Source organism: Mus musculus, chromosome Y (assembly GCF_000001635.26).
Source record: "Mus musculus strain C57BL/6J chromosome Y, GRCm38.p6 C57BL/6J".
Classification (NCBI taxonomy): domain Eukaryota; kingdom Metazoa; phylum Chordata; class Mammalia; order Rodentia; family Muridae; genus Mus; species Mus musculus.
The window spans coordinates 77,318,901-77,345,062 of record NC_000087.7 but is presented as its reverse complement, the minus strand read 5'-3'; the positions used below and the strand labels follow the sequence as shown (position 1 = coordinate 77,345,062).

At 35.6% G+C, this 26,162-nt stretch overlaps 1 protein-coding gene across 1 annotated transcript; it reads right to left on the bottom strand.

Annotated features, from left to right (window-relative positions):
- Positions 1-7: 7 nt before the first annotated feature.
- On the bottom strand, positions 8-24,633 carry Gm21638 (predicted gene, 21638). The gene is made up of 7 exons (XM_017318719.1): positions 24,516-24,633; positions 19,115-19,181; positions 18,410-18,444; positions 3,394-3,511; positions 2,540-2,639; positions 397-495; positions 8-37 (listed from the first exon to the last, which is right to left on the bottom strand). Exons 1-7 carry the CDS (start codon positions 24,631-24,633, stop codon positions 8-10), a joined length of 567 nt encoding a protein of 188 aa, XP_017174208.1.
- Positions 24,634-26,162: the final 1,529 nt, after the last annotated feature.

The following is a 26,162-nucleotide window of genomic DNA, read 5'->3' as shown; positions in this document are numbered from 1 at the left end:
GCATATCTTAGTACTTGGTCCCCAAGTTCATCAAAACCTAAAACAGAAAAGTACCTCTTATTAAATAAATTCCCAAGGATACAAATATGAAAGATTCTGTGCAGATGATGTATAGGGTAAAGGTTAAGGTCAGGATTAGGATTAGGGTTAGTGTTAGGGTTATGTTTAATAAAGCAGGATAATTATAGTGTTATTAAAGTATGAGGTACATCTGAGGTCAAATTCCCATTTTATCATTTCATAACTTTAATAATTCATACAAAGCCATTAGGATTTTATGGATAATAGCAGTCATTTCAGTAAGAAATAATTCAAAATAATAAGTAGTTAAAACTTTATGATTATTAAAACATATTTAGATTCCTAAGGTCATTTTATGGACCATGTGCAACATACCTCCATGGACTTCTCATGCATTTCTTTAACTGCTTCCAGGGTCTGGTTCTGACTACATTTGGACAGTTTCAATGCTTGTTGTTCTTTTTGACAACTATTCTACAAATGTAAAAGGAAAACCTTAGTATAACAATTCTGTTTATTTTTGTTGTTACTGCCATGCAACATGCATGTTAGTCTAACAATAAAACACTAAATGCATATCTAATACTAAAACATTTATGTGAGCAAAAATAATTCTATATGAAAGTTAAAAGGAATAGTTTTCCAACTGATTTAAAATTTTAACAACTATTTTGACTAAATATATATATATATTTACAATAATATGAAATAACATTATGCTACCAATTGTGGGGTAGGAATTTTTTTTTAATGTGAAAGAGTTTTTCATAATGCACAGACTGGCCTTAGCCTCCCAAGTTCTTATGTTTATAGGCATGCACCATGTATACATGAACTCGGTAAAATCCTAGTCTTGGAAGCTTAGATTGGTTTTCTGTAGATTCCAATCTCAAGCAACACATAGAAGTAGTAACATAAAGTTCTCATTGTATTCTTTAGGGTTGCGCACAACCATGATAATTTGCATTTAAAAAAAAATTAAGACAAGCCCTTTACACCTTTTCACCTTGGGCTACTACAATCCTGTTTTGCCCTTTATTCACTGTGATCAATTTTTTACCTCACATTTGCACTCAAATCATCATAATTAAGTAAAATTACCTCTAATTTGCAATGCTTATCTTTAAAAAAAGTGCACCTGCATACATTTGGAGACAAAGGGTTAATATTGGGTGTCATCTTTGATTTCACAGTACTGTTTCAGAGACAGAATCTCACTAAACCTAGAGCTCATCATTTATGCTACACCTGGTGGCTACAAAGATCTGGAGATCTTCTTTTCTCTGAACTAAATCTGAGATTGGTTGTTTTAAAATGCTCACAACCACACCAACTTTTTTTTGTTGTTGTGGTGGTGGTTTGTTTTTAGTGTTGCTAGTTTGTTGTTGTTTATTTTGTTGTTGTTGGTGGTGGTGTGGGCATTCATCCCAATGCAGGGAATATAAGCTGGGGTCTCCATGCCTACACGGGAGAAAGATTACCAATTAAACCATCTTCCAGCCCTGTAAATCAATCTTATTGGGCCCACATGCAGCATATGACACATTTAGGGATCTTTTCTTCTTTAAAACTTTCCTTCACTCATGGTAGTTTTCTTTCTACCAGTGGTTCTCTTCCTTTACTGGCTCCCTCTCACCAGCTGCCATATGCAGAATTACAAATCTTGAAGTACCCTGCTGTTCTGTCTTTAGACTCCTTATTTACAGGGATGATCACTTTCCCTTGAAATGTCATCCAGAGTCCAATGTTTAAAAACTGTCTTCAATTGGAGTATATATTATTTATCTTTAGTTCCTATCTCTTTCCAGAACTGACTCATAATGGCAGGTTCCTCAATGCCTTCTGAGGCAAGAATGAATTTGCTGTTCCTTTCAAATTGAATACTTTCCAAACTATTAACCAGTAAATAAAATAAAATGGTTAATATGATTATCGTTGTCTCAGATCTTACTTGGAAACCAGGTGATGACTCTACAGGTAGAGTAATGGAGACGTGATCTAAAATTGTTTGCTGATATTCTTCCACAGGAAAATTCTTCCAGGGCTGTTGAGATTGTTTGTTTCCATCCTCTGTTATTACTAAATCTTTACTAAATTTAGGACTGTAAGAACTGATTTACCAAATTGAGTTGGTTTTTTAATATAAACAACAGAGTCCAGGTGAAACCAATAAATAAGCTTTCTCTCTTCTTTGAACTCTGATATATTGTGGTTTTTTTTGTTTTTTTTTTTTGTTTTATTTATTTTTTTTTTTTGTAGTCACTGGTAATCATCTCTTGATCTTTCTGCAAATGTCTGCCTCTTGAAAACTTATGATCTGGTATACCATAAAATGCCTAGTCGTTTTCATTGATATAGTATGCAATCAATAGTTTATATCTCAGTAAGACTAGAACAGAAGCAAGGATAGATAGATAATGGAACTTAATTTAGTTTCATATGCTCAACTCAAGGCTAGTTGTTCCATTCCTACTTAGTAATACTAGGTTAAATATTAAGTTTTTTTTATGGTACCAACCACTGATTTTTCTTTTTCTTCATTGAATTTCTGTACATCCATATCAGACTTCTGAAATGTAGTTATATACTGCTCACAAAATTTGTTGTTGATGTTCTTCCTGTAAAGCACAGTAACAAAAGCAGGCACATTTCATACCAATATGAAAAAGAACACTCAGAACAAATTCAATTGAACATTTCATACTATAAAAAGAAAAATAGCAGTATAAAATATCTAATGGGAAATCATTATAGATTTTTCCCCTAACATATTATCAGAGAGGTTTTCATTTACGTTTTAGCTTTTCAAAATTAAAGAAATATAAACACACACAACACACACGTAACACACACACACACACACACACACACATATATATATATATATATACATGTACAAAATTTAATTATATTTCAATGTGGTTTTTTTTCATTATTTTCTACCAAATATAAGTTCTAATTTATTTTTCATACATTGCCTTAGTAAAGACAGTGCAAAACATGTCAAATAAAATATACAAATTGTCTGCATATGTAATTGTAGTTGTTCCTTTTGAATATTGTTAAACATAATAATCCATAAATTACATTCCTAAGACTATGTGCAAGACTTCTGTATTTCCACAATGAATGTAAATTAAAATTTAAATCTCATTAACATTGACTTAAAGCAGAAAATAAAATTTTCATAGATTTCTATGAATTAGATTTAGTTTGCTTGAAGGCATGTTGTTATAGGGTTAACTGTTTAGACAAAATCAAAGCCACACATTTTTACTAAAGAATCAGACATGATATAATTTTTTTTAAACTGCAGCCACATATAATTTTTAAAATGATACACATTTGACCCTACAAATATAACAACTCTACCTCTCTCGTTCGTTCGTTTTGCAAAATCTTTCTAATTTCTGGTTGCTGCATTTGAAAGATTCTTTGACATAAGTTTCCATCCATTTTCTCTTTATGTGAAGCGTCTTATAAATGTCATCTATATTAAAAATAAAGAGTCATTTTGAAGAAAAATTAGATGATTCCATGTATTCAAGTAAAAATAGATATAGATAAATTTCATTCAATAATGCTATGGAAACTTAAAATTAAATGATAGATATCACAAACATGCTTCATACTTTAGAATACTTAGGGTTTGGTATGTTCAGATGAAGGATGTTCAACCTGTAAAGTCTACAGAAATGTTCCACAACATAGAAAAAAACAGTCCATGTATTTTGGATAAGAAATATCTAATCTTATCTGAATTTTAATTTCTGTAAGGAAAATAATTTTGAGCTTCAAGAACAGTTTTCAAAAGAACAAATGCACAAAAAAAAAGGATCAAAAGTATACTTAATTCTTCATAGGGAAACACTTTTAATAAAGGCTAATTCTTTTCCAAATCTAAAAAAGATGATGCAACTGAAAGAACAAACTTGACTGTAGAACTGTTAGACCCATTGTTTAAAATATTCAATTAAAATAAGAGGGCAACCGGTCATATTGGTTCCCATGTTAATCCTAGTATTCTGGAGGAAAAGGCAGAGAGATATTTGTGTGTTCCAGGTTAACCTGGTCAACATACTGAGTTCCAGGACAGTCAGAGCTACAAATGAGACCCTGTCAGAATCAAACCTGCGTTTGATTCCTAGCACCTACATAATGTGCACAAATATCTCCAACTCCAGTTCCAGGGGATGTGATGCCCTGTTCTAAATTCTGCATGCACCAGGTACATATGTATATGACTCACAGACATACTTATAGGCAAAATACCTATATAAATAAAAATAGATAAAAATGTTAAAATCTATGTTTAAAACAATGATCTCCAAGTTTTTTTTTAATCAAAATAAAATTATTTCTAAAGTGAATTGGTAATTATATTTCAGAACATATCCTTTAAAAAAACACTTGAAGAAAATTATGGTAGGAACTTTTGATCAGTAACTGCTGCAGTTCATGAAAATTGTAATGCTTCAGAAAATGTTTAGTACCTTTCTAGCATGCACAGTTAGCTTTCAGTAACTAGGATGAAGCTATATTTCGGTGTACATGTTTAATATTCTCACCATACATAGTACTAGACAAAATCAGATTATTAAATGATTATTCTGCCTCCTCTAAATAGAGCAAATCCTTCAGTTGAAAAAAAAATAATTTGGTAAAATGGGTAACTTGAAAGAAGCAAAATATTATTTTTTAAAAATATAATATTGTTTCATGGGGGTAGAGATATGGCTCAGCAGTTAAGAGTACTTTCTGTTCTTTGCAAAGGACATAGGTTTGGTGTCTAGCACTCATATGGTGGCTCACAACTATCTGACTCCAGTTCCAGGTATCTGAAATAATCAACTGATATCTGAACAACAGGTACACATGTGGTGCACATATATAACTGTAAGCAAAACACTAATACACATAAATAAGTCCAAAAATAGGTATTAGGAGCATTGTTTAGTAAGCCATGTAAAGATGTTTTTTTTTGTGTGTGTATGATCCTAGTATTGGAAGCTTAAGCAGGAGATTTCCAGTGTAAAGACTGCATAGGTTAAATAGGAAAATGCAGGCCAGCCTGAACTACATAATGACACCATATCTCAAAGACAAGTTACTGTCTTCTGAGAAAGCTCACTTAGCATTCAGTTACATATAATTTAAAACAGATACTTTAGAATCTGAGTATCATTCTCTCATTGTTTAGTAAGTTGTCTTCCACTTACAGTTACATAATTCATTTCATAAAAAGAAAAAAAAAAACAATGAAGGGATTGGAGAGATGATTCAGCAGTTAAGAGCACTGGTTCCCTTCCAGCTTTCTGAGATTGGAGTACCAAAACCCACAAGGTGGCTCACTACCTATAACTTCAGTTTCAGGGGATTCAAGGCCTTCATCTGGCTTCCTCAGGTACAAGACACACTAGTTGTGCACATACACACGTGAAAGAAAAAAAAAAAACAATAACCATAACATAAAATTTAAAAATAAGTTATAAGGGTTACATTAAAGAATTCAGTTTTGCACTGTGCCATATAAAGAAGGAAGCACAGAAGACTCCTAGAAAAGAAACTGACTTAATATAAAATTAGCACTGGATCAATGAAAATATGTTTCATGTACAGAATTTTGTATACATATCACTTAGCTATGAGTACATGGAACTGTGAAATTGTTTACATCTATTTTTTTTCCTTTTAAAATTCCTTCAAAGCTGTTACAAAAAAAGCCTCAGTAGTCAAGAGGGCCTACTGTGAAAAGAGGAGGTTCACAAAGTACTTTTTTTTGTTTTTTAAGGTAAGTAATGTTACTTCATGCTTATCAAAGGATAATTCATCAAAGATGAACTCACAATTCTGAATATCTATGCTCCAAATACAAGGGCAACCAAATTCATAAAGAAATTTTACTAGAACTCAAAGTACATATTGTACCCCATATAATAATAGTGAGAAACTTCAACACCCCACTCTGAGCAACGCAGAGGTCCTGGAAAAAAAAGAAATGAAAAAGAGACACTGTGAAACTAATGAGAAGTTATGAAACAATCGGATTCATCAGATACATATATATGTATCTGTCACACACACACAGACACACACATCCAAACATGCACACATATATTGAAGCAAATTCACACACAGTTCTCACTAGATGAAGAGAAATTATTTGAAAAAAAATCAACAAACCTTCATGATAATAGTCTTGGATAGATTAAGAATTTTAAGCACATACCTAAATATAGAAGCAAACCAGAAGCCAACATCAAATTAAATGGAAAGAAACTTGATGCAATTCCACTAAAATAAGACAAGACAGGACTAGACAAGGCTTCTTACTTTTTCCCTACCAATTCACTATAGTACTACAAGTTCTAGACAGAGCAACTAGAAAACAAAAATTGGTCAAAGGAATAAAAATTGGAAAGGAATAAATCAAAATATCACTATTAGCAGATAATAAAATAGTATACTTAAGTGACCACAAAAATTCCATCAGAGAACCCATAAACCTGAAAAACAACTTCAGCAAAGTGGCTAGATATACAATTAACTCAAACAAAACAGTACCTTTCTTCTACTCAAAAGATAAACAGGCTGAAAGGCAATTATGGAAACAACACCTTTCAAAAGTCACAAATTATAGTTCCTTGATGTGACTCAAACCAAGCAGGTGAAAGATTTCTATGACAAGAACTTCAAGTCTCTGAAGAAAGAAACTGAAAAATCTCAGAAGATGGAAAGGTCTCCCATGGTCATAGATTAAGTTAGTAAAAATGGCTGTCTTCCCAAAAGCAATCTACAGATTCCATGCACTCTCCATCAAAATTGAAACTCAATTCTTCGTAGAGACAGAAAGAGCAATATGCAAAACCATTCGGAATATCAAAACTCCAGAATATCCCAAAACTATTCTCAACAATAAAAGAACTTCAGGGGGAATCATCCCTGACCTTAAGCTGTATTATGCAGAAATAGTGATACAAAAATGTATGGTAATGGTACAGAGACAATGCCTTCATGAAATGGAGAGATCTAAAATATATCATCCTGTGTGATCTCAAAGGAAAAAAAAACATGGTATGCACTCACTGATAAGTGGATATTACCCTAAAAGCTCAGAATACCCAAAATGTAATTCACAGACCACATGAAGCTGAAGAAGAAGGAAGACAAAAGTGTAGGTGTTTCAGTCCTTCTTAGAATGGGGAACATAATATTCCTGATAGGAAATGTGGAGATCAGGGCAGAGACTTAAGGAATGACCATCCAGATTCTGTCCAACCTTTGGATCCATCCCATATACAGAAACCAGGCACAGTCTCTATTGTGGATACCAACAAGTGCTTGCTGATAGGAGCATAATATGACTGTCTCCTGAGAGGCTCTGCCAGGGCTTGGCAAGAACAGAGGCTGATGCTCACAGCCAACAATCAGACTGATCATGGGGTCCCCAGGGGAGCAGTTAGAGGAAGAACTGAAGGAGCTGAAGGGGTTTGCAACCTTACAGGAAGAACAACAATATGAACCGAGCAGACAGACCAGAGCACTCAGGGACTAAGCCACCAAACAAAGAGGGGCACCCATGACTCTAGCGGCATATAGAGCAGAGGATGGTATTGTCAGACATCAGTGGGAGGAGAGGTCCTTGGTCCTGTGAAAGCTCCATGCCCCAGTGTAGGCAAATGCCAGGGTAGGGAGGTGGAGTATGTGGGTGAGGGAACAGGCTCATAGAAACAAAGCAAGTGTCAAATGGAATAGGGATTTCCTGGGATTAAACCAGGAAATGGCTGATATTTGAAATGTAAATAAATACATACACACTCACACACACACACACACACACACACACACACACACACACACACACACACACAGATGGCTTTAACTGTGTCTTCAGGTGGGTTTACATCTAATCACAGGATGATCTAAATTTTTCCCATTCCTGCTAGTTTTTTGATAAATTAGAGTAAATGTGTCTGCATCTCAATCTCCAAATAAAATCATAGTTGCTCTTATCACAACCAAGCTCCTCAACCTTTTTCATCACAATACAAATCTAAGACAAATCTTAAATATAAAATTCTTCCTGGCTGGACAAATATTTTACTGCTACAGCAAGAAGCTCTGGTTTCAATCTTCAGGAATGAAAAATAAAAACCCCCAAAATTTAGATATAAAAAATAAAGAAGGCATGATTCCTCAGGCCCCATTACATTTCTGAGGCTGAGGACTTCAGGTACAAGGCCAGTCCAGGCTGCAATTGAGGTTTCAGACAATCCTGAGATATAGAGCTAGAGGTTACTTTCCTAAACCAAAACAACAAATAAATAAAGACAGCCTGGTCTGAATTATGTCTGAATTCCCAGCACTTCTGAGGCTGAGAGAAGCCTCTAGTATTTGAGGCAGTTTGGAACCTATATATAGAAATTTCGGCAATGTGGCATTTTCACAACACGTTAAAATGTAGACTGGTCTTCAGTTTCTTTTTAATAAATTCCTGGTGGGAAGCAGTTGCACAGAAGAGGGTTTTGTCTGTTTCATACACTAAGTGAAGTCCAGTTTACTCACACCTCACATCCCCAGTCCCCAAGAATACTTTCAGGGTCTCCATTTCCTTGGCCTTCCTGATTTCTGCTAGGAGCTAGTCTGTTCAAACTCTTGCACTTACAGTGAAGTTCTCAGTTTTTCTCAGCAGAGGCCTAAGTGGGAAAGGTCGATTGTGAACCTGGAAGTAGCAACTTCCTGAGTCCAGTGAGGGTCACCTAATCTCATTACTCCTGAAGAAACACCTCCAAAACTCCACCTTCATCCCCACCCAGACCCCTAGCTGAACCAGGATTAACCAACAGACAATTGACTACCTCCACTGAGACTTCATCCTACCATGATTCCTCAAGAATTTTGCTTCCTCAAGAACTCTTTGTAGCCACCATACTGGGTAACAGGGTTTGAACAGCAGGAAAATAATCTCAGCCAAGCCCATTGCTGATTGGCTGTGTTTGCACATGAGTACTAAGGGTAAGAGAGGCTCTTTCAGTCATCTGTGATTAAAGCTTCAAAAAGCGGGTAGTATTTTAACTTCCACTACTACCCAGAGGCTTTCCATTTTCTAAGTTTGCAATACTAACTTGAAAGTTAAAATAAAATGAACTCCAAAGACGACTCTCCTACTTTGTTTCAGATGAAGGGACTGTTCTATGTAACTCTACATTGTTTTTTGGTTTGTTTGTTTGTTTTGTTTTTTTGTTTCTTTTTTTTTTGGTTTTTTTTTTTAAACTAAAGTGTTTTTGCATGTTTGTATTTATATAACATGTATGACTAGTTCCCCTAGAAACTAGAATAGGATGCCAAAATCCCTGGATCTAGAATTAAAAATGATTTTGAGAATTATGTGGGTTCTAGGAACTAAACCTTGGTTCTGTACAAAAGCAACAAGTGTTCTTAATTTCTAAGCCATCTTTCCATTCCTATCCTGTGTGTGTTTTAAGGTGTGCTGGACCATTTCTCACGATAGATGTTTAATTTTACTATATAATGGAGAGTATAAAAAATGACTTTGTTAATGTTGTCTATTTCCAGAAACAGAAAAACAAACAAACAAACAAACAAAACAGCAACAAAAAAACATAATTTTAATGGATTGTGTAAATCATAAATAGTTTCAGGATAAAAATGGAGTGTATACATTTCAGTATATGGGTGCATAAGGAGGCCAGATATAGACATCTGTTTTATTCTCAATTATATTCCAAATTTCTTTTTCATTTTCAGTTTTTTTTTTTTCAAGTCAGGGTTTATCTGTATAGCTCTGGTTAACCAGGAACTCACCCTGTATACCAGGGTGGCATCAAAATCAAAAATCTCCCTGCCTCTGCCTCCCAACGTCTGGGATTAAGGCATGTGCCACCACTGACTGACCCAACTTAAAACTTGAGATAGGTTCTCTCTGAATATGCAGCTAACCAATGCCACTACCTCGGCTAGCCAGCAAGCTGTCTCCACCTACTCAGCACTGGTTGGCAGCCTGCATTTTAGAAGTGGATTCTAGGCCCCCACTTTTATTTTCAAGAAAAACATTTTACTAAAACAGCCATCTCTCTAGCCACTCTTCAAGGTTTGTTCTGTTGCTATAGACACTGCAATTTTTTGTTTGTTTGTTTTTTGTTTGTTTGGTTTCTTTTTCTATTTCTCTAATCATGCCTAAGTTTAGGCTCCAAAAATGCTTAGTGGTGGTTTTGCTTGTTTCCTTACAACAGCAAATTGGTTTTCTTGCTCACTTTACAATTTGCAGCTAATTTGGCACACTGGACGAACTGACATTTCATTTACTAGTCTTATTGCTGTGTTTTGTTTCTCTGGTGCTTTTTTTTTTTTTTTTTTTTTTTTTTTTTTTTAAATTGCTGGGTTTGTTTTTTTTTGCTGGTTTTTTGTTTTTGTTTTTGTTTTCACCACTGAAGATGAAATTTATAACTTTTAATGGTGCTTTACCACTGAGCTACATCTTTAGTTAATCTTTAGTTTTGAATGTTGGATGAGAAGTTATCTGTGTGTATTTTTTAACGAAAACTATAATTTCTGTGAAGCCTACAATTATCCCCCTATGCTATAGGTTCTATAGAGATCTGTTTCCCTCGTTTGGCCTCTTCAAGAAACAGGGAAATATTTCTAAAACACATACCTCCAGATTTATCCAACATACTGCCTACTTCATGTCTGTGAAGACAGAACAATAAAAAATTAAAGCAAGAAATATAGTAGACTGGTAGGCCATTTTTTTTACCACACACAAAACTTTACACAGAACCTTCTTTAATTTTTTATAATAAATATATAATGTTTGGTTTGGAACAAATGTCATATGCATATAAAATATAAGGTGGACTACCAACTTGAACTTGGATTATTTACTTTTAACAATTCATACGTTTACACCCCACAAGGAGTTTATTCATAACTCTCCCACAATTGCCAAGACCCTTTTTTCCCCCAGATAGTCCCCTACTTATTTTTATGATGTTTCTCCTTTTCTTTGAGTGTGTCAAAGATCACATGCAGGTGGTCCTATTGTATGAGTTCCTATGTGTTTGTGATCACAAAGTCTAAAGGATCCCAAGCTGGGCTTGAACTTAACATATATCAGCATCTGACATTGAAATGCTGATCTTCCTGAATCTAGTTTTCCAGTGAAGGTAACACAAACACTACTTTTGAAGTACTCTATTGAACTGGCAAAAAAAAAAAAAAGAAAGAAAAAAAAAAGAGAAAAAAAGAAAAAGAATTGAAAATATTACCCCATGTCTTCATCTCCTTTTACTTGAGGCGATATATTTTCATCTTTACCAATTGCTGGATTATTTACTGTATTGACAATAGAAAATGTAAACATTTGAAAGTATGCAATATTAGTAATAGTTAATAAAGTACTATCAATTTGAATTTCTTTGGAAAAACTGCCCATTTTGAGTTTTTGAAACAGATTTTAAAAATTAAGTAAAATTAAGTACATCCAGGAAATCTAGGACACAAGGAGAAGAAAAAACATAAGGATAACAGGTGTAGATGAGAAGTAAGATTTCCAAATTATAGGGCCAGTGAATATCTTCAACAAAACTATAAAAGAAACCTTTCCTAACCTAATGAAAGAGATGTCCATGAACATACAAGAAGCATGCAGAACTCCAAATAGTTTGGACCAGAAAAACAACAACAAAAACAAAAATCCCTGCCATCATATATTAATCAAAGCACCAAATGAACAAAACAAAGAAAGAATATTAAAAGCAGTAAGGTAAAATGGTCAAGTAACATATACAGGAATTCCTATCAGAATTACACCTAACTTCTCCCCAGAGACTATGAAAGCCATAAGATCCACGGTAGATATCATACAGACACTAAGAGAGCAGAAATAAGAGCCAAAGCTATAATATGCAGTAAAACTATTTTACCATAGATTGAGAAAACAAGGTATTCCGTGAAAAAACAATATTTACACAATACCTTTGAACAAACCAAACCCTTCAAGGGATAATAAAGGGAAAACTCCAATATAAGGAGGGAAATCACATGCTAGCAAAAGCAAGATATTAATCTTGAAGTAAACCTAAAAGAAGATAGCTACATGAACAAAATTCCAACAAAAATAACAGGAAGAAACAAAGACTTTGTCTTAGTATCTCTTAATATCACCATATTCTATTCACCAATTAGAAAGAAATAGACAAACAGACTGGATGTGTAAGCAAGACCCAGCATACCAGAAACAAACCTCAGGGACAAAGACAGACATTTCCTCACAGTAAAAGGCTGGAAAACAATTTTCTAAGCAAATGTTCCAAAGAAACAAATTTGGAGTAGCCATTCTAATATCAAATAAATTTGACTTTCAACCCAATGTTATCAAAAAAGACAAGGAGTGACACTTCATATTCATCAAAGTTAAAATTTACCAAGATGAATTTTCAATTCTAAACATTTATAGTCCAAATGCAATGGCATCCATATTCATATAAGAAACTTTAGTACAGCTCAAAATGCACATTGCACCACACACAATAATAGCAGAAGACTTCAACAACCCTCCTCATCAATGGAAAGATCCTGGAAAGAAAAATTTAAAAAAAGACACAGTTAAACTAACAGAAGTTATGAAACAAATACATTAGTTGATATCTATAGAACATTTTATTCTAGAACAAAAATTGTCCATTCTGCTCAGCACCTCATGACGCCTTCTCCAAAATTAACAATATAATCAGTCACAAAACATGCCTCAACAGATATAAAAATATCCAAATAATCTCATACATCCTATCTAATCACCAAGGACTAAGGCTGATCTGAAATAATAATATAAATAATTGAAAACCCATGTACACGTAGAAGGTGAACAAAAATCCAGTCAGTGATAAATCAGGTAGGGAAGAAATAAAAAAAAAAATAAATGTAAGACTTTTTAGAGTTTAAAAAAAAATGAAGTTACTACATACTGAAAGTTGTGGAACACAACTAAAGCAGTGTTAAAGGGAATCTCATAGCTCTGAATGCCTCTAAATAGAAACTGGAGAGAAGATACAGTAGTAGGTTGACAGCACACCTAAAACCCCTTGAATAACAGGAAGGAAATTCACCCAAGAGGAGTTGAAGGCAGGAACTAATCACACTCAGGGCTGAAATCAAACAAGTGGAAACAAAGGAACTATAACATAAAATCAAACAAACTAGGAGCTGGACCTTTGAGAAAGTCAACAAGATAGATAAAACATAAGCCAGACTAATTACAGGGCACAGGGAAAATATCAACATTAACAAAACCAGTAATGAAAAGGGAGACATAACAACAGATACTTAGTAAATCCAAAAAAATCATCAGATCCTACTATATAAGCCTGTAACTTAGCAAAAGTGGAAAATCTGGATGAATTGGACAATTATCTAGACAGATGTCAGGTACTAAATTTCAATCAGGTTGAGATAAACCCTGTAAACTCTCCCATAATCCCCAAAGAAATAGAAGCAGTCATTAAGAGCTCCCCCCTCAAAAAAAAAAAAAAGCCCCGTATCTGATGGGTTTAGTACAGATTTCTATCAGGCTTTCAATGAAACACCAATACCAACAATCTTCAATCTATTATGCAAAAACAAAATAAAATGAACACTACTTAATTTGTTCTATGAAGCCACATTTACTCTTATACCCAAACCATACAAAAACCCAATGAAGACAGGATACTTTAGACCAATTTAACTAAATAAATATTGATGCAAAAATACTCAATAACATCCTGTTAAACACAATCCAAGAACACATCAAAATGATCATCCTTCATGATCAAGCGGCTTCATCCCAGGGATACAGGAATGGTTCAATATATGGGAATCCATCAATGTAATCCAATATGTAAAGAATCTCAAGGAAAAAAACACAGTATTATCTCATTAGACGCTGAGGAATCATTTAAAAAAAATCAACACACCTTCATGATGAAGTCTTGGATAGATTCAGAAAGCAAGGCCCATAACTAAACATAGTAGCAAACCAGGATCCAACATCAAAATAAATGGAGAGAAACTCGATGCAATCCCACTAATATATGACAAGGCTTCCCACTCTCTCCCTACCTATTCACTATAGTACTAGAAGTTCTAGACAGATTAAATAGACAACAAAAAGAGGTCAAAAAGTTAAAAATTGGAAAAGAACAAATGAAAATATCACTATTAATAGGTAATAAGATAGTATATTTAGTGACCCCAAAAAATCCTCTAAAGAACCCTTAAGCCTGAGAAACAACTTTAGCAAAGTGATTGGATATACAATTAACTCAAATAGATCAGTAGCCTTCCTCTACTCAAAGGATAAACAGGCTGAAAAGGAAGTTATGGAAGCAACACTCTTCACAATAGTCTCATATTTTAATACCTTGGTGTGACACGAAAAAAGCAAGTCAAAGTTCTGTAGGACAAGAACTTCATGTCTCTGAAGATAGAATTGAAATTCTCAGAAGATGGAAAGATCTCCCATGGCCATAGATTGGTGTCCCAAATAATTTAGTAAAAATGTCTATCTTGCCATAAGTAAGCTCTGATTCCATGCCCTCTCCATCAATATTCAAACTTAATTCTTTATAAAGATAGAAAGAGCAATATGCAAAATCATTTGGAATAACGAAAATCCAGGATATTGTAAAACTATTCACAACAATAAAAGAACTTCAGGGGGAATCATCCCTGACCTCAAGCTGTATTATAGAGAAATAGTGATAAAAATGTATAGTGACCATAAAGAAAAAATGACTTCAGGAAGTTCACACGCAAACGGATATGTCTAAAGTATATCATCCTGTATGAGGTAACACAATCCCAAAAGAAAAAATATGGTATGCACTCACTGATAAGTGGATATTATCCTAAAAGTTCAGAATACCCAAAATGTAATTCACAGACCACATAAACCTTAAGAAGGAAGAAAAAAGTGTGCATGTTTCCGTCCTTCTCAGAATGGGGAACAAAATACTACTGGGAGGAAATATGGAGACAAAGTGCAGGGCAGAGACTGAAGGAACTACCATTCAGAATCTGCCCCACCTGTGGATCCATCCCGTATATAAACACCAGACCCTGTCACTATTGTGGATACCAACAAATGATTGCTGAAAGGAGCCTAATAATGCTGTGTCCTTAGGGGCTCTGCCAGAGGTTGGCAAAAACAGAGGCTCATGCTCACAGCCAACAATCAGACTGATTATGGGGTCCACAGTGGAGGAGTTAGAGGAAGGACTGAAGGAGCTGAAGGGGTTTGTAATCTTACAGGAAGAACAATAATATGAACCAAGCAGACCGCCCCCCTCCCCCCAGAGCACTCAGGGACGAAGCCAGCAAACAAAGAGGGGGACCATGGCTCCAGCTAAATACATAGCAGAGGATGTCCTTGTCAAACATCAGTGAGAGGAGAGGTCCTTGGTCATGTGAAGTTTGGTGTCCCAGTGTAGGCAAATACCAGAGCAGGGACATGGGTGTTGGTGGGTGGGGGAACATGCTCATAGAAGCAGAGGGAGGGTAGAATGGTAAAGGGAATTTCTGGGGTGAAACCAGGAAATGACTAATATTTGAAATGTAAATAAACACACACACACACACACACACACACACACACACACACACACACACACACCTAATATGATGGCTTTAACTGTGACTTCAAGTGGGTTTACATGCAATCACAGGATGATCTAAATTTTGGTCCCATTGTTGCTAGGGTTTTGATAAATTAGAGTAAATGTGTTTGCATCTCAATCTCCAAATGAAATCATGGTTGCTTTTATCATAGCCAAGCTCCTCAATTTTTTTCATCATAATACAAATCTAAAGCAGATCTAAAATATAAAGTTTTTCTGGCTGGAAAAATATTTTACTGCTACAGCAAGAAGCTCTGGTTTCAATCTTCAACAAGGAAAAAAGGAATAAAAAACAAACAAACAAACAAACAAACAAAAATTTAAATATAAAAAATAAAGAACACATATTTCCTCAGGCCCAGGTACATTTGTAAGGCTGGGGACTTCAGTTTCAAGGCCAGTCAAAGCTGCAGGTGAGGTTTCAGACAATCCTGAGATATAGAGTTAGAGCTTACTGTCCTAAACCAAAACAACAAATAAATAACAACAACCTGGCCTGAATTATGTCTGAAGTCCCAGCACTTCTGAGGCTGAGAGGAGCCTCTGTATTTTGAGGCAATTGGAGCCTATACATAGAAATTTCGGGAATCTGCCATTTTAACAACAGGTAGAGGTAAATGAAGACTGGTTTTCAGTTCGTTTTTAATGAATTCCTGGCAGGCAGCAGCAGCTAAAAGAAGGTTTTAGTCTGTTGGCTCCACTAACTGACTTCCAATTTACTCACTCCTCACCTCCCCAAGCCCCAAGAAGACTTCCAGGGTCTCCAATTCCCTGGCCTTCCTGCTTTCTGTTAGAAGATAATTCTGTTCAAACCCCTGCCCTTAGCGAAGTTCTCTGTTTTTCTCAGCAGAGAACTAAGTGGGAAAAGTTGATTGTGAGCCTGGAAGCAGTACCTTCCTGAGTCCAGTGAGGGTCACCTCCTCTCCTTACTCCTAAAGTAACACCTCCACCCCTCCACCTTCTTCCCCACACAGGCCCCCAGCTCAAACAGTATTAATCATCTTTCAACAGACAATTGACTACCTCTACTGAGACTTCTCCCTACCATGCTTCCTCAAGAACCTTGCTTCCACAAGAACTCGGCTTGATGACTACCACAAAGCATACTGGGTAACAGGGTTTGGATAGCGGGAAAACAATCTCAGCCAAGGCCCTTGCTGATTGGCAGTGTTTGCACATGTGTACTAAGGGTGAGAAAGGCTCAATCAGTCGTCTGTCATTGAAGAGCAAAAAGGAGGTAGTATTTTAGCTGCCACTACTACCCAGAGGCTTTCCATTTTCCAAGTTTACAATACTAACTTGAAAGCTAAAATAAAACGGATCCCAAACAAGACTCTCCTACTTTGTTTCAGATGAAGGTGCTGTTGTTTGTAATTTTCAATTGTTTTATTTATTTAAGTAATTTGTTTTTGCATGTTTGTGTTTATAAACATGCATGTGTGGTGCACATAGAAACTAGAAGAGAATTCCAAAACCCATGGATATAGAATTAAAAATGGTTTTGAGCCATTGTGTGGGTCCTAGGAACTAAAACTTGGTTCTGTCCAAGAACAACAAGTGCTCTTAATTTCTAAGCCATCTTTCCATCCCTGACTTTGTGTCTTTTAAGGTGTGCTGATCATTTTTCTTGAAAGATGTTTATTTGTACTATACAGTGGAGATTACAAAATTATAACACTTTCTTAATATTGACAATTTGCTCATAGAGAAAAAACAAAAAGACAAAAACCATCATTTTAATGGATTGTGTAAATCAGATAAAGAGTATTGTAAAAAACTGATGCATATACATTCCAGTATAAGTATGCATAAGAGGGCGACAAATAGACATTTGCTGCATTCTCAATCACATTCCAACTTCCTTTTTTTTTTTTTTTTTTTTTTTTTTTTTTCAAGGCAGGGTTGTAGTCCTGGACCTCACCCTGGTTACCAACTGCTGGGATTATGGCATGAACCACCTCTGACTACCCAAATTTAAAACATGAGACAGATTCTCTCTGAATCTGCAGCTCACCAATGCCACTAGCCTGGCTAGCCAGCAAGCTGTCTCCAACTACTTTTCACTGGGTTGCAGCCTGCATTTTTAAAGCCGATTTAAGACCCCCTCCTTAATTTATATACTTTCAAATAAAGCACGTTACCAAAACAGCCATCTCTCTAGCCCCTCTGAGAGGTTTGTTCTCTTGTGGTAGCCACTGTATATTTTTTTTTTCTTCTCTAAGCATGCCTAAGTTTAGGCTCCTAAAATGCTTATTGCTGGTTTTGCTTGTTTCCTTACAAGAGCAAACTGGGTTTCTTGCTCATTTTACAATTTGCAGTTAATTTGGCAAACTGGACAACCTAAAATTTCATTTGCAAGACTTATAACTGTGTTTTGCTTGTTTGGTAGGATTTTTGTTAATTTGGTGCATTTGTTGGTTTGTTTGGGGTTTTTATTGTTATTGTTTTGTTTTGTTTCTTTGTTTGTTTTTGTTTGTTTATTTTTGCCACTGAAGATGAAACTCATCACTTTTAAATGGTGATTTACCACTGAGCTACATCTTCAGCTAATCTTGCATTCTGAATGTTTGCTGAGAAGTTATCTCATATGTGTTTTAAAGGAAACTACAATTACTGTGAACCCAAAATTATCCCCTTTTGCTATACAGTCTAGAAATCTGATGCCCTCTTCTGACCTCTTTAAAAAACAGGCAAATACCTCCAAAAACACATACCTTCAGATTTATCCAACATACTGTCTACTTCATCTCTGTGAAGAAAGGAAAATAAAAAATTAATGCAAGAAATATAGTGGACTGGTAGGCATTTTTCTTACCCACACAAAACTTTAAAAAGAACTTTCTTTTAATTATTTATAATAAATATATAATGTTTGGTTAAGAACAAATGTCATATATATATATATATATACATATATATATACATATATATATATGTATATGTATGTATATATATATATGTATGTATATATATATACATATGTATATGTATGTATATATATATATGTGTATGTATATATATATATATATGTATATATTACATGGTGGAGTATCAAAGTGATCTTGTATCCTTTACTTTTACCAATTCATACATTTACACCCACAGTAGTTTATTCATTACTCTCCCACTCTTGCTGAGACCCTTCTTCTTGCCAGATGGTCCCCCTCTTATTTTCATGATTTTTCTCCTTTTCTTTGTGTGTATATCTTGGAAGATCTCAGGCAGGTGGTCATATTATACTAGTTGCTATGTGTTTGTTATCACAAGGTCTGAAGGACCTCAAGCTGGGCTTGAACTCAACATATAGCAGTGTCTGATTTGTATTGCTATCTTCCTGAATCTACTTCTCCAGTGAAGGTAATACAAACACTACTTATGAAGTAATCTATTGAGCTGGCAAAAAATATTGAAAATGTTACCCCATATCTTCATCTGCTTCTGCTTGAGGCGATATATTCTCATTTTTATCAAATGCTGGGCTCTTTACTGTATTAACAATAGAAAACAGAAACATTTGAAAGGATTCTATATAAGTAATAATTAATAAAGTACTATCGATTTGAATTTATCTGGAAAAACTCTCCATGTAAATTTTTGGAAGAGATTTTAGAAAGGAAATATTTACACCGAGAAAATCCAGGACACAAGGAGATGACAAAACTTAAGGATAATAGGTATCAATGACAAGTAAGTTTTTCAAATTTAGGGACAGTGAATATATTCAACAAAATTATAGAAGAAAACTTCCCTAACCTAAAGAAAGAGTTGCCTATGAATATACAAGTAGCCTACAAAACTCCAAATAGTTTGGACCACAAGAGAAATTTCTTCCATCATATAGAAATCAAAACTCCAAATGCATAATAAAAAAAAAAGAAAAGAAAAAGAAGAATATTAAAAGCACTAAGGGAAAATGGTCAAGTGACTTATAAAGGAAATCCTATCAAAACTATACCTAACTTATCCCCAGAGATTATGAAAGCCATAATATCCAGGGCAGATGTCATACAGACCCTAAGGGAAAAGAAATGCCAGACAAGGCTACTAGACGCATCAAAAAATTTTACAATAGATTGAGAAAACAAGGTATTCTGTGAAAAAAAACGATATCTACACAATATGCTCGAACAAATCCAGCCCATCAAGTGGATAATAATGGGAAAACTCCAATATAAGGAGGGAAATTACACTCTAGAAAAACCAAGAAATTGATCTTGAAGCAAACCTAAAAGAAGAAAGCTACATGAATCACATTCCAACTCTAACAACAAAAATAACAGGAAGCAACAACTACTTTTCCTTAATATCTCATAATATCAGCGGACACAATTCACCAATAAAAAGACATAGAATAACAGACAGGATGTGTAAGCAAGACCAAGCATACTAGAAACAAATCTCAGGGACAAATACAGATATTACCTTAGAGTAAAAGGCTGGAAAACAATTATCCAAGGAAATGTTACAAAGAAACAAGTTGGAGTAGCCATTCTAATATCAAATAAATTCGACTTTCAACCCAAAGTTATCAAAAAAAAAAAAAAAGAGGAGGGACACTTCATATTCATCAATGTTAAAATTTGCCAAAATGAATTCCCAATTCTGAACATTTATACGCCAAATGCAATGTCATCCACACTCATAAAAGAAACTTTAGTAAAGCTCAAAAACACACATGAATAGAGCATTAAAAGAAACCTTGACTAAATTGGTTTTAGAGACCTGCAGAAAAGATTATGCAGCTCTTTTTCCCTTCACCTTGTTCTGAGTATGGAACACCACAGGGAAATTTAAACTTACACCATTCGAACTCCTCAACTGGGGACCCCCCCCCCTTTAACAGAAGCAGGTGGAATGTTTGACCCTCATGTTTCTTTTTCAGAACTCCCACTAGCTCACTTGAAGGACCTACAACTGGTCAGAAAAGATGCCTTGGAAATGTTGAAACACAATAAAAAACTTAAACAAAAACAAAAAAAAACAAAAAACATACGAACCAGAAACCATCTTGGTGCCACATAAATTTCAAACAGGAGTACCTGTCCTGGTCTGGTGCCACCATTCTGGCAAACTTGAACTCAGATCAAAAGGACTTTCCCTGATGATTCTCACAAGCCCTGCTGCCACACCTCCAGCATGTGCCCAGTTCTGGCATCCAGCCTGCCATGGCCCACTGGCCTGGCACTGCTCACACACAGTGGGCACTGCACAGGAACCTCCCTCCCTCCCTCCTCCCAATGGCAAGAGGCTCTTTTGTCTCATTCAATGGGCTTCTGAGGTTCTCAATCTTACATATCCTAAAGCTGTGACCTCATGTTGGCTTTGTTTGGCAGCTGGGCCAGAGGTTTAATTTTCTAACTTATAAGATCAGAACTATGTACTAGAAGGAGTGGGAAATGTGAGACCACAACTTAGAGCGTTTCTCCCTGGAAGGTAAAGCACCTGGACATTCTCCAAGATTGTTTTCCCTGATTTATAAAAATACAGCCAGAAAGAGACTCTATGTTCTCTACAGCCACCAAAAATCCTTTTGGTTTCTGAGCCTTACAGCTAGAGATTAAAAATTGGAGTTTTGACAAGGACATCTGGGCAGAGAAGAACACTCCTCCCATCTCTTCCCAACTCCTCCAAACTCTCCTCCCAACTCATCCCAATTCCTCAGCTAGCTAATAAAAACCTTCTTCTGTCACATCTCAGAGTCATACGCCCCTGCCCTGCACAGTGGAAGGAGTTTGTCCTTAGCTAGCTGATAATAAAAACTCTTGCAGTTTGCATCAGGTGTGGATTTCTCTCAAGTCATTGGGGTGCTGGCCAGCTCATCCCGGGACTTTACTGGACTTGAGAGGAGGTCCATCTTCGGGGTCTTACACATGGAGACCTAATACCAAAACTCTTCAAACTATTATGCAAAATCAAAAGAGAAGGAACACTATTGAATTTGTTCTATGAAGCCAGATTACAATTATATTCAAACCATACAAAAACACAATGAAGAAAGGAAACTTCAGACCATTTTCCCTTATGAATTTCGAAGCAAAAATACTCAATAAAATCACTGCAAACCAAATAAAAGAATACATCAAAACGATCATCCATCATGGTCAAGTAGACTTCATCCCTGTAATGCAGGGATGGTTTAATATATGGAAATTTGTCAACTTAATCCACTATAGAAACAAACTCAAAGACAAAACCAACATGATCACCTCATTAGATGCTGAGAAAGCATTTGACAAAACACAACACCCATTCATAATAAAAGTCCAGGAAAGGTCAGGAATTCAAGGCCCATATCTAAACATAAAAAAAAAATACAATAGACAGCAAACGAGTAGGAAACATTAAACTAAATGAAACAATCTCATTAAAATCAGGGACTAGACAAGGCTGCCCACTTTCTTCATACCTATTGAATATAGTAGTTGAAGTCCTAACCAGAGCAATTAGACAACAAAAGGAAAACAAATGAATACAAATTGGAAAGGAAGAAGTCAAAATATCACTATTTCCAGAATATATGATAGCATGTATCAGTGACCCAAAAATGCACCAGAGAAATCGTAACCATATATATGACTTCAGTGCAGTAGGTGAATATAAAATTAACTCAAACATATCAGTGGCCTTTCTCTACTCAAAGGAAAAAGAGGATGAGAAAGAAATTTGGGAAAACTCACCCTTCACAATACTCACAAATAATATAAAATAGCTTGGTGTGACTCTAACTTAGAAAGTGAAAGATATATATGATAAAAACTTCATGTCTCTGAAGAAAGAAATGAAACAAGATCTCAGAACATGGAAAGAACTCCCATGCTCATGGATTGGAAGGATTAATATAGTAAAAATGGCTGTTCTGCCAAAAGTAGTTTATAGATTCAATATAATCCCCATCAAAATTCCAACTCAATTCTTTACTGAGTTAGAAAGGGCAATTTACAAATTCTCCTGGAATTTGAAAAAAACAAACAAGCAACAACAACAACAACAACAAAAAACCAACAACAACAACAACAACAACAAACAAAAACCTGGTATAGGAAAAACTATTCCCAACAATAAAAGAACCTCTTGTGGAATCACCATGCCTGACCTCAAAGTGCACTACAAAGCAATTGTGATAAACACTACATGGTACAGGTATAGTGGTAGACAGGTAGATAAATGAAATAGAACTGAAGTCAGAGAAATAAACCTTTAGTCACTTGATCTTTGACAAAGGAGCTAAAACCATCTAGTGGAAAGGAGACAGCATTTTCAACAAATGGTGTTGGTTCAATTGGCAGTTCGCATGTAGGAGAATGTAAATTGATCTATTCTCATCCCCTGTGCAATGCTCAAGTCTAAGTCGATCAAGGGACTGCACATAAAACCAGAGACACTGAAACTTATAGAGGAGAAAGTGGGGAATAGCCTGGAATACATGGGCAAAGGGGGGATATTCTTGAAAAAAAATACTACCAATGTCTTGTGCTATAAGATTAAAAATGGACAAATGGGACCTCATAAACTGATAAGGTTATACCCAGAAGTTCAAACTTGTAATAAGGAAACATGCTTCACTTTGTCCATAGCAGCCTTTTGTATAATAACAAGAAGCTGAAATGAACCCAGATGACTCTCTTTAGAGGAATGTATATAGAAAATATGGCACATTTACTTAATGAATTACTACACAGCTATTAAAAACATTGAATTCATGAAATTTTTATACAAATGGATGGATCTGGATGATATCTTCCTAAGAGAGTTAACCCAATCACAAAAAACACACATGATATTCACACATTTATGAGTGGATATTATCCCTGAAGCTCAGAATAACCAAGGTAAAATGTGCAAAACCCATGAAACTGAAGAAGGAAGACCAAAGTGTGGATATGCCGTTCCTTCTTAGAATGGGGAACCAAATTATCATGGAGGGAGTTACAGAGACAAAGATTGGAGCTGAGAATAAAAGAATACAGAGACTGCCTCACTTGGGGATCCATCCCATATACAACCACCAAATCTACTGAAGATGCCAACAAGGGATTGGGTGCAGGAGAATGATATAGTTGTCTCCTGAGAGGATCTGCTAATGCCTGACAAATAAAAAAGTGGATGTTCACAGACATCCTTTGGACTTAGCACAGGGTCCCCAATTATGGAGCTGGAGAAAATACCTAAGGAGCTTAAGGAGTTTGCAGGCCCATAGAAGAAAAAACAACATGAACTAACAAGTACCCCACACTTCCATGGGATTAAACCACCAATCAATGAAAACAAATAATGGGATATATGATTCCAGCTTCTTATGTAGCAGAGGATGGACTAGTCAGGCATCAATGGGAGGAGAGACACTTGTTCCTGTAAAGATCCTATGCCCCAGTATGGGGGAATACCTGGGTTAGGAATTGGTAGATGATGTGTTGGGGAGATGGGGGAGAGGGGAGAGGACAGGAGATTTTTTGGAGTGGAAACTAGAAACGGGGATAATATTTGAAATGTAAATAAGGAAAAGTTATAATAGAAAAAGAAAGGAAATAATTTATTTGCAAGTTTTATGAAATAAATTCATGTTTGGCAAACATATTATACGAACAATGTTCATGTCTTTTCTTGAGGCGAAATCAAGAAAGTTCTTCTCTCTCAACATATGCTGATATAGTTCCAAGAGTAGGTTTATGTGCTGCAAAACCTTGTATATAGGAATAGAGAGATATAGGTAAAATTAGAAATGAAGTATATGTAAACTCTTAACAAAGACTTCTTCCATTTCAGGTGACTAGGTAAAGTCTAATGAACTGCAGGACACAATTAATACTGGAAATGCGATACCTTCCGAAAGAGCCTCCTCTGAAACTTTTATGTCATCGTCCTCATCATCAAAGTCCAAAAGTAATAAGTAACCTTCCTTTGGTATCACCTTCAATTTCTTAAGAGCCATTCTTCTCATAAGAACACAGTAGTCTTCTTAGTTTAAAAAAAAACAATAAAAATAAAAAGGAAAAAAAGAACTTAGTTACCTGATTAAAAATTATCATTTAAAAAATTAAAAATAACAAAAAATCAAATAATAATTTTAGCTCAATGAAAGATCATTTCTTTTTTTACTTAACATGTATATTTTTAATCAATTGCCTTTATCAGAGAGTTCTGTGTACATATTCAATATGGTGATGCATATATATATACACTTACCCGTACCATTTCCTCCGTGTATCCCATTTATCATGTCCCTCTCCCTCACAACTTGTTTTAAAAACTTCTTTAACTCACTTCTTTAAAAACCTCCTTTAGAACCTAAATTATTAGTCTGCAATTTCTCAGTTTAAAAAGAGACAAAAACTGGCCAACCTTCAACCTATGAGTCCTCCCCTCCTCCCAAAAAACGATGAGCAACATCCTTTAACCTTTGAGGTATCTGAATTTTGGTCCTATCTCCCACAGAATATTTTTAAACAAAACATCAGCAATTCTGTTTACCAGTTTATCTCAGTCTAACGTAAACTCACAGTTCTATCCAGAAAGATAAAGAACATGGTAACTGTATATTCATATCAAAAAGATCCACCACTAAGTCTACAAAAAAACATGAACTACCACCACCACCCACACAGAAAGTCCTTATATTGGAGAAATTAGGGATTTGGGGAAGCCGAGGATTTCAAACATCTGAAGATTGTAAGTTCAAGGCCAGGCCAAGCCGGGCCAGCTGAAACTACAAAGATAGATCCCATCCTACAGAAACTAAACTGAGAGAAAAAGCTGAACTTGGTGGTGCAAGTCTTTAATCCCAATACATGGGAGACTGAGACAGAAAGATCTGTGGTCAGAATCCATCCCCAATGACTTATGAATCTCTTACAATTATCTCCTCTTCTTCTTTTCATTCATCTTCCTATGCCATTCTACTGTCTGCAATGTTCATACAGTCTATACCAAAGGAACACACCATAGAGAAGACAATGAGGAGGGAGGAATCCTCAGTGTGTTTCTAAGGGATCCTGAATATCACACAGGACAATCGCCAAGGCATCTCACCAATGGCTCCCTGTTCCCTGACCCACAGTCCTGCAGCTGGTTCTCTGATCCTATCCCCAGGCCCCAAGCTTTTCTCTTCCAAGGGTTCCCAATTCTCTATGGCCCTGACCTGTTCGATCCTCTTCCATGAATACGGTCCTCCACCTTCCATTCACCCTCAGATTCCACAGGAAATGGCGATCAGGAGGCTTTTCCTCACATAGTGGCCTCCTGGGCCTGAGATTCCCCACCCTGTCACACCTCGATTAACTGTCCAACAACCCTGATCAGGGCAGACTATCACTTACAGCTCATCTAAGAGGAGAACACCTTCCAAACCGCACCCTTCTGTGCTTAGCTCCTCAATGGCAAAAAAAAAAAAAAAAAAAAAAAAAAAAAAAAAAAAAAAAAACCGTTGTCAGGGGCCACTCCCAGACAGAAGCCTCAGAGGATCCTTTGTGA